Source organism: Saccoglossus kowalevskii, chromosome 10 (assembly GCF_978046115.1).
Source record: "Saccoglossus kowalevskii chromosome 10, keSacKowa6.1, whole genome shotgun sequence".
Taxonomy (NCBI): Eukaryota; Metazoa; Hemichordata; class Enteropneusta; family Harrimaniidae; genus Saccoglossus; species Saccoglossus kowalevskii.
In genome coordinates this window covers 26,604,576-26,615,700 of record NC_140650.1, presented here as the reverse complement: position 1 = coordinate 26,615,700, position 11,125 = coordinate 26,604,576, and the positions used below count along the sequence as shown (strand labels likewise).

The following is an 11,125-nucleotide window of genomic DNA, read 5'->3' as shown; positions in this document are numbered from 1 at the left end:
TCGGTGTTATTATAATCAATCTGGACGTATATGGAACGGACCCCACAAGCACGAAGCTGCTTAGACTATATTAATTTTCACTGTAAGCGTTTGATTAAGATACTGATATGTGTTTGCTTGTTTATTCGCTTTGTTGAATGATAATATATGCGCCCATGTGCAATCCAGCTGAGTACTGATAATGAATATCAATAATATTGATGTACTTCGATGTAGAAAAGGACTGGAACTTTTGACTCACTTAATACCACGGTGTCAAAGCTCTAGGGATAAACAAGGTAAATATCAATGAATTTATTATTTGGTAAGGTTATTTCATATAAAGTATATGAACAACGTATTGCTCGTTGCCGTTAATACACTGGCGTATACGAGCCCGAAATATTAGCTACATGATGTAGTAGCCACAGTTTCAATATGAACTGTGGGGTGGGCCACCATTCACAGCAGGCGAGACGCCTTTTTTGATCGAATTGTGTCCGCAAACATAAAGTAGATTGACTCTTGATCTCGTAGCTCATCAAATTTGTATTTATCACGAGCACAATAATTACTCGTATTCAAAATGACCACCATTTTACCTATTTTAGCTATTTTTGTAATTTCGATAATTCACGATGTAGCTCATTTAGAAGCATGTGTATCTCATAATGAGGGGAGCCTTTTATATTTAGGATAACAATCCGTATGTCTGAAATAAGCAATTGTAATGACACTAAATGTATCACAAAATGACTAAAATACTGTCACAAAGACACAAGAAAGTCTATAGACCCCCAACTAGTAGATTAGTCGCTTTCATTTTATTATCACTTGTACACCAGCTGTGTTTGCAACCAACAAGTTTAGGCATAATAACATAGTCTTTGTGATGGCATTTTAGTCAATTCTATTATATTTGGTGTCATTAAATTTGTTATTTTCAGATATTGAGATTTGTATCGACACAGAAGGGCTATGATTCCTCTCATAGACTTGCGTAGCACAAACGTTCGACGCCAAATGTCATCGCAAATAAAAGTCGATAGCATATAGCACGCAACAGAATCACCAATCGTAATGTGGGCGTAATTATGACGTGAGATTCGTTTCTATTTCCATGCCCACGAACACTTAACATTGGGACGAACAAGTGTGTAAGCAACTGACAAGAGCACAAAACAAGCACGGCATCTCGGAGAAAGAGTTTCATCCTTTCGTCTTTGCATGTTTAATTTGAATAATACAATTATGTGTTCACTTTTCACATCTCGGATTTTATTTTTTATTATAAGTGATACATCCAGGGTTGTAGCATTCGTCATGAAGACGAAACACAGAAAAGGCTTAATAGTGGTTGTGTTGACAGTGTTTTTTGATCGGTGTTTGACAGACTTCAATAAACAAGAATGGATAGCAGAGGCCTCTCAACATCACCCAGGTAAGCACAACAATCCTACTAAAAGTCTATGATAGTGAACTGTGTGAATGACATGTTTTACGTAATGACGCTATAATGAGATTTATTGATGCTATGACAGCAGACAGGTTCACATTGTATTATATTATATTTGTATGTACTTTAAACATCGTTATTTTATTTGCAGGAAAAAGCCATTCCTATCTTGACTGGCCCAGAATACATTTCGCCGGTTACTACAGAGCAGACGCACCAACTGGTAACAATGTATGTGATAATTATGATGTCAAAACATTTGATCAGAAGTTACGAGAACAAGAATGCTTGCTATTGTGGAATGCTAAAGGAAGTGGCAGGTTTTATTTAGAAGACTGTAAAGTTACTTCAGTGTGTTATAAAAATGGCGAATGCGTCACAGAAAAAGATGACTTAATAGGCAAAGCGGTTATAAGTAAGTTTTATACCATTGAATTAATCGTGGGTCTGAACTAGCGAAATATAAAGAACTCAAACTGAAGTAACAGCATATATGAACTCGAACAGAACAAACTGTCAACATACATGAACTCAAACTGAACAAACTAACAACATATATGAACTCAAACTGAACAAACTGACAACATACATGAACTCAAACTGAACAAACTGACAACATATATGAACTCAAACTGAACAAAGTAACAACATATATGAACTCAAACTGAACAAACCAACAACATATATGAACTCAAACTGAACAAACTAACAACATATATGAACTCAAACTGAACAAAGTAACAACATATATGAACTCAAACTGAACAAACCAACAACATATATGAACTCAAACTGAACAAACTAACAACATATATGAACTCAAACTGAACAAACCAACAACATATATGAACTCAAACTGAACAAACTAACAACATATATGAACTCAAACTGAACAAAGTAACAACATATATGAACTCAAACTGAACAAACATATATGAACTCAAACTGAACAAACTAACAACATATATGAACTCAAACTGAACAAACCAACAACATACATGAACTCAAACTGAACAAACTGACAACATATATGAACTCAAACTGAACAAACCAACAACATATATGAACTCAAACTGAACAAACTAACAACATATATGAACTCAAACTGAACAAAGTAACAACATATATGAACTCAAACTGAACAAATTAACAACATATATGAACTCAAACTGAACAAACTGACAACATATATGAACTCAAACTGAACAAAGTAACAACATATATGAACTCAAACTGAACAAAGTAACAACATATATGAACTCAAACTGAACAAAGTAACAACATATATGAACTCAAACTGAACAAAGTAACAACATATATGAACTCAAACTGAACAAAGTAACAACATATATGAACTCAAACTGAACAAAGTAACAACATATATGAACTCAAACTGAACAAAGTAACAACATATATGAACTCAAACTGAACAAATTAACAACATATATGAACTCAAACTGAACAAAGTAACAACATATATGAACTCAAACTGAACAAAGTAACAACATATATGAACTCAAACTGAACAAAGTAACAACATATATGAACTCAAACTGAACAAAGTAACAACATATATGAACTCAAACTGAACAAACTAACAACATATATGAACTCAAACTGAACAAAGTAACAACATATATGAACTCAAACTGAACAAACTGACAACATATATGAACTCAAACTGAACAAACCAACAACATATATGAACTCAAACTGAACAAACTGACAACATATATGAACTCAAACTGAACAAACTGACAACATATATGAACTCAAACTGAACAAACTGACAACATATATGAACTCAAACTGAACAAATTAACAACATATATGAACTCAAACTGAACAAATTAACAACATATATGAACTCAAACTGAACAAATTAACAACATATATGAACTCAAACTGAACAAACCAACAACATATATGAACTCAAACTGAACAAACTAACAACATATATGAACTCAAACTGAACAAACTAACAACATATATGAACTCAAACTGAAAAAACTAACAACATATATGAACTCAAACTGAACAAACTGACAACATATATGAACTCAAACTGAACAAACTAACAACATATATGAACTCAAACTGAACAAACTGACAACATATATGAACTCAAACTGAACAAATTAACAACATATATGAACTCAAACTGAACAAACTAACAACATATATGAACTTAAACTGAACAAACTAACAACATATATGAACTCAAACTGAACAAATGAACAACATATATGAACTCAAACTGAACAAACTGACAACATATATGAACTCAAACTGAACAAACCAACAACATATATGAACTCAAACTGAACAAACTGACAACATATATGAACTCAAACTGAACAAATTAACAACATATATGAACTCAAACTGAACAAACTAACAACATATATGAACTCAAACTGAACAAATTAACAACATAAGAACTCAAACTGAACAAACTGACAACATATATGAACTCAAACTGAACAAACTAACAACATATATGCACTCAAACTGAACAAATTAACAACATATATGAACTCAAACTGAACAAACTGACAACATATATGAACTCAAACTGAACAAACCAACAACATATATGAACTCAAACTGAACAAACTGACAACATATATGAACTCAAACTGAACAAATTAACAACATATATGAACTCAAACTGAACAAATTAACAACATATATGAACTCAAACTGAACAAATTAACAACATAAGAACTCAAACTGAACAAACTGACAACATATATGAACTCAAACTGAACAAACTAACAACATATATGCACTCAAACTGAACAAATTAACAACATATATGAACTCAAACTGAACAAACTAACAACATATATGAACTTAAACTGAACAAACTAACAACATATATGAACTCAAACTGAACAAATTAACAACATATATGAACTCAAACTGAACAAACTGACAACATATATGAACTCAAACTGAACAAATTAACAACATATATGAACTCAAACTGAACAAATTAACAACATATATGAACTCAAACTGAACAAACTGACAACATATATGAACTCAAACTGAACAAATTAACAACATATATGAACTCAAACTGAACAAACTGACAACATATATGAACTCAAACTGAACAAATTAACAGCATATATGAACTCAAACTGAACAAACTGACAACATATATGAACTCAAACTGAACAAACTAACAACATATATGAACTCAGACTAAACAAACTAACATCATGGGATTTGTATTAAATCTTTAAATACATAAATATAATGTATGTGTAAGATATGTACAAATAATCTACCAAAAGAAATGACATTTAATGCCAGAAATAGTGGTATATATATATATATCAAATATAATATAAAATGACTGTAAAAATGTATCAAAAAATTCTGTTTATGAACAACTGAACAAAAATCATTTAAAATTATTTTAATTTTAAATGGTAACTGAATATTTATTCTATATTCTCCTATATATTACTTAAATTGAAATATTGTGTACCACGATCACGCATAAACGTAAGATTATTACTGGGTTTACAAGACTGAACAAATCTCGTGGTGTATAATCTACATCTACTAATTTGAAATACAGCTATAGAAATAAAGATAACGTAATCAACCCTTCAGAAGACCTATGAAATAATTAATATCTTGTTTATTTTTTCGAACACAGGCAATAAACACCGACCTCAAGCCATATTGGCAGATTTGGACCCGTCTTATCACATAGCATCGACGATATATGGCATGCATCTGACTGTGCATGACACTTTCACAGGAAGATACTTAGAGTCATCTATAAGAGAGCCAAACTTCAACAAAGTACATGAGCGACGATACGACGAGGCGACAGGGGTTGTGTTCCAATCACTGCTGGTTGATGTGGAATGGGATGATACAAACAAAGGACTTGTTGTTGTTAGGCAGATGATGGACCTCAGTTCACAAACCCCTCAGCCAAATCTCCTATCAATAAAGATTATTTTAGACTATTTTGAGTACCAAAAACAGTTCAGTAATTTTTCACAGGGACGTTTAGTTGGGTCAATTGGAGTGGCGGGCTCTGCTGAACCTTTACACATGCTCCGTCACAGGGAACTTCACTCTACGAACGTCAACTTTGGAAAGTCAATATTCAGAGTTTTGTATGAACGTGGTAAACTACTGATAGATCTCGGTAATAGCCTTACACATAATCTAGAAGGAAATCCGGATCCGTTCATAAACGAAGTGCTACAGGTGGTCTACCCTCTTGAAATAAATACACGTTTTGATTGTAGCACACCAGTGGATGTGCTGGGTTATATTCCTTACAGTGATTCTAATTGGTACACGCGGACAGCTGGCATTGTTCAAATTCCGGAAACTGGTATTTTGACGTTGAAACAGCTACATATGCTCCACAACCGGCCATTGTTGATTAGACAATTGCACAGAGAGACAAAGGATTGCACTGACGTGATATTGAAGGAACATTACCATGGTTTTAGCATTGGCGTGATGGGCGATTCTGTCTGGCGCGTGAATCCTGGTGATAAATGGGAAGTTAAGGCATTTGTGATGTATTTTGGTGACCCCGCCATTGGGCTACAGCTGCGATTGCAGCCAGACAACTCGATTAATGGAACTTGGTGTGGCAACAAAAGATATCCGTACAACCAACCAGAAGAAGCAGTAAATCACACATTGTGTGCAACAACAGATCATAATGGAATTGCTTCATTTAATTTCCATAGCTACAATCCAGGTAACCCACGACCTATAGAGGGACAGCTGTATTTTTACCATATGGAGGTTGAAATACCAATGCTTCTTTCTACTGATTTTCCCATTGCTATATTGCTTTATAGTTCATACACTGTATCAGAAGATGGTCCAACCTGGTACCAAGACATATACCCAATTTTCAAAATGTATGCTAATATGTTTCCAACTATGACTAGTATTCTGAACCTGGCATCGTATGAAGATGTGGTGCGGAAAAAAGAAATGATAAAAGCTACCATGAGTTTACCAATCACGGATCCATCATATATGCCCGTAACACGTGATCTTTCTAACAGTAAACAATCAGCTGTTTTAGAATGGCTTGATGACCCTAAACTTGGCACACGCCCACTCGTAACTTTAGAAGAGTTACATGGTTATTTACAAACTGCGTTAGAAATTGAACTGTCTACAATTCCGCCTTACCTCAGTGCACTGTTTTCAATTCGCAAAGGACATAACAACGAAGTAGCTAATATTTTAAGAAGTGTTGTTTTGCAAGAAATGCTTCACATGACACTTGTGGCCAATATACTCAGTAGTATATGTGGAAGTCCGACCTTAAATGAAAGTTCTGTCATCCCCCGTTACCCAACAACACTGCCTGGAAATGTACATCCAGGACTTACAGTGTCACTTGGGCGGTTTTCTCTTGGTCTCGTGGAGGATGTCTTTCTTAAAATTGAGGAACCAGATGAAACATTACCTTTAACATTTCGACAAACTCTACCTCCCCCACACGAGTCCACTGAAGAAACAGAAATTCCATACCATCATTACGACACAATTGGACAATTTTATTATCAGAATATATGGCAATCTCTTAACTATCTTGCCAGTACTCAAGATAATCTGTTTTCCTGCGCCAATGTTAATAAACAAGTTACTGAACAGCAATGGTATAGTCATGTTGTTGAAAAGCCATTTGCAGTGATGAATCTCAGTGATGCATGGAGAGCAATTCAATTAATAACTGAACAAGGTGAAGGAAGTTCTCCAACCCAGCCTTATGACTCTTTAGGTGAACTCTCACATTACTACAAATTTCTGGAAATTGTAATGGGATACAGAATTGTTCTTCATGAACCTACATTGCAAGAATTTGGGAAAGAAGATATGGGAAACATTTGTCACCTTAGTTACGCATCAATGTTCTCAAAATTAACAACCTGCGGAAGTGAAGTAAATGATTGCCGGGCAACGAACGTTATTACCAAATGTGGTGTGCCTTATTATTTCACTGGCGAGAAGGTTTCATTTTATGAAAACGGGGTTTGGCCAACAATTGACAATCCCTCAAGTACTCTGTACCCTGACAGTTCAAAGGTACGATATGTGTCAGACAGATTCAATGAAGAGTATTCCAACCTTTTACGATGTCTCCACGAGTCATTCAATGTAAATTCAGGTAACATGGTGGAATGTATGTCTATGATGGCATATCTTGAACAACTTGGCAGACAGTTAGTGGAGATGCCTATTAAAAAAGGTAGTAATAGAAACGCTGCACCAACCTTTGAATATGTCGATTTGATGGAGAGGAAAAGTTCAGTTTCTTCGGCGTTTGAAGAATGTAGTCGTCGGGAGATGGTGCTCAAACACTGGGAATTTTAGCCAAAAAATTGTTATATTGTGACAGCGACTTTGTTGGACACCACGCATTGAAATGAGTGACAATATATTAATGTCTAATCTGAAGCAGAAAAATACAGAAAAATATATATGGACAATGCATGCGGAGGTTCGTCATCTGCGCACGCGCGGTAGTCTCAACCGACGATAACAACACACACTAAAAACGCAAAGGCTCATGGGTAGACGCTTGTATGTAAACAATGACACGCTGTGGCAATCTGACGCATGCGTAGGTGACCACTACCCCGCTTTAAGATCACCAACCATTGCTTTGTAACAAATGATATGATATAATGTCGGTTGATACTTAATTTTAAAGATAATAAATAAATTATTAATAAATTCTTGACACTTTGTGAATATATTGACTACAACATATATATGCACAAAACTAGTATTAAATAAACAATGCTAGGAACCACAATAATATATAAATACAGCCAGTCATGGACATATTTGTAAATATATGGAGACCAAAACCTTGACGTATACATTTGTTCAAGTGATTTTAAATCACAGTAGAAAGCCATGGGGTGAAATATGCGAGAGCATAAACTTGTCGCGCAATGTATTTTTGCTCACAAATAAGAATGTATTGCCAACTCACACTGATGAGAATGTTTTGCCAACTCACACTGATGAGAAGCATGTCATTTTGTTTCGCGTTTTATATCAAGGGTTATTTTCGTAAGCTGTAATCAATATTGTTTTCATTTTCTTAATAATGTAATTTAAATAAATAAAAAATGTAAATTTGTAGACATGGGCAAGGTGTAAAATGTGATTAGCTATTTTATTCGTTCCTAATTTGCACAAAAATATTATTTTGCGTATAAAGCATTTTCCAAATTGAATGTCGTAATTCGTACGCAATTTCCAATTTTGATTCTTAAACAGAAATTATCAAAAATATTACAAAAATGTAATTAGGAATTTGCTTTATCTGTAAAGTGTGAAAACCTTTTTTTTATTGTAAAAGGAACTTTCATTTTATTTCCTGTAAAAACGTAAAATGCCGTTTTTATTTCCTGTATTCTATACCAGCTGGTCCCCTGCTATCAAGAGTGGCTATGACGTCATACTTTACCTATTATCCTTTGCTGGAGAATCGAGATGGTGGACAACATAATAATGATGAAAAGCCTTAGTATATAGAGAATGAAAAATGGTATATAAACGTAAATTGTATTCTACATTTGTGGAGCTCTTTCATCTTTCACTTCTGTGATCGTATCGATCGATACGTAGGATGTTTCCATACAGCCTGTGTTCATACTTTTCTTTCGTAATAACTTTTTTATTATTAAATATATTGTTTTTGCTTCTAATAATAATTCAAGGAAAAATAACAACACTATATATAACGTTTTGCCCTGTCCGAACGTTTGTTTTAGCTGACGAGATTCACAGTGGACCTAATCCTAATAATGTAATATAGTGTCATGTGATAGTGTTGGTTCGTTGTATAATGTACAACATTTATTTTTAAATTACGCTCTGCTGAAACCAAGCTTACCTTGCACTATTTGGGAAAAACATAGAAAACTGGGTAAGCTGGAGGCGGCATTGGGCACCCCGATGCGGCGACTCGAACGAGAACATCGAGAACATCCATACAGTGCTTACGACCACAGTGCATTATATTGTTGTCGATGTCTTATAAACGACCAAAGAGAGAAAAAAAAACGATAGTGTGCATGACAGGGCGAGTAGCCAATCAGCGACCGTCTTGCAACTGGTGCTTCCTTAAATTAATGAGAAACAAGCCACGGTGTTTACTGACCCTAAATTCCCCCACTGCAAACTGCAAAGAGTTGGTCTGATAGCTTGAGCGTGTTGAGCGTAGGTGAAGTTATGTTAAGCAGTAAAGTTGTAAAGTGGGTGTGGTCATGGTTTCTGAGTGGTCGGTGTTAAGAAATTGTCGATATTAGACAATGATTTGAACTTATATAGCATAATGGTGTTAAATTTGTTTTAGTATAATTTTGATTAATTGCTGCACATATATATGTTTGCCTGTTCAGTTTTCTCTGTTTTAGCCACCAATATATAGCGCCACTTAGTGGCAGCAGATTCTCAGTCTGCTTCAGTATTTTTTTTTCTTTGCTGTTTGATATTTTTCACAACCACTTCCCACGTGTGTGTGATTCATCTATTCGTTTTTCTAACATATTGTATCAATTTACAATAATGATTCGGTATGTATGGCATGGATCAATTGTTCGTGAATAACAAGCCATGAGACGTTTATTTCTTTCCCATCACTTCGTCCACTGCTCCAAATAATATGGTTACATAGATAAGAAGAACGGTACACATTTCAATTTTCTGATCGTGACACGGGGCTTAATTATTGTATATTATGATTACAGAATTAGTATTAAGGTCTTCAACAAACAGTAGCTACAAAATTTAATTGCAACACAAAAAATGGTTTACATACATATAATATTTGGACCTCGATGCGCACAGCCTTGTCTATCGGGTGAATAAATCATGATTGTGCTGGTAAATTGCCGACAAACCTCTAATTCATACTATGCTTATAGGAATATATAATGAAGCTATCAATATGCTAGGACGTACAATTTGGCAGTACCGGTGGTTTGTTGACGTGTGTTTCCTTCAAAAACGAAACATATGTTGTCTATCAAACTTTGTACCATACTAAGAATGCATTTCGGTGTAGAAATGTTTTGCATCACTCCTGTTTCGAATAACATAACCTATTTGTAACGAATATATTGTTTTTTTTTAAAGTCCATAATTCAACATACTTTGGTATTATCTTACCATTAAAAAAGTATTTACATTAAAATCAACAGTCCTGTTGTTGGCACAATTCATTTTTAGTAAACTCTAAAAACATGTTGTCAGTCAATCACATTGACTGGGCACGGAAAATCATGACGTCTCATTTCAATTACAAGAATCGGCATAAACATGTCCTCTGACAATCTGAGTGGGAACATTCCAAATGGGGAAAATAGATTACAGTAAAATCTGTTTTTAAATTTTCATATTATTCAAAATCTAAAATAATAACTTTAGGAAGGACGAAAAGTTGCTAGCTATTGACCGTTGATTTAAATGCACTAAGCTCAGATAAAACTATTTTTTTCTGCCATTATTGTAATTATGGAAAATGTAGTCACGAGCCCCAGAAGACCAAATGATAAATTCAAAGTAGGAATTGAAAATATGGACTGTCTTTGTTTCTATTTTCTATTTGATAAGCTGATTGTGTTAGTCGTTACATTTGGCATGTTGATGTTAAGTGTTCAA

At 34.3% G+C, this 11,125-nt stretch overlaps 1 protein-coding gene across 1 annotated transcript; it reads left to right on the top strand.

Moving 5' to 3' along the window:
- The first annotated feature begins 1,302 nt into the window (after nucleotides 1-1,302).
- On the top strand, nucleotides 1,303-7,931 carry LOC144350403 (uncharacterized). Its single transcript, XM_078008585.2, has 3 exons — nucleotides 1,303-1,420; nucleotides 1,587-1,850; nucleotides 5,112-7,931. The coding sequence occupies exons 1-3, from the start codon at nucleotides 1,303-1,305 to the stop codon at nucleotides 7,817-7,819; spliced, it is 3,090 nt and encodes a 1,029-aa protein (XP_077864711.2). The 3' UTR covers nucleotides 7,820-7,931.
- Nucleotides 7,932-11,125: the final 3,194 nt, after the last annotated feature.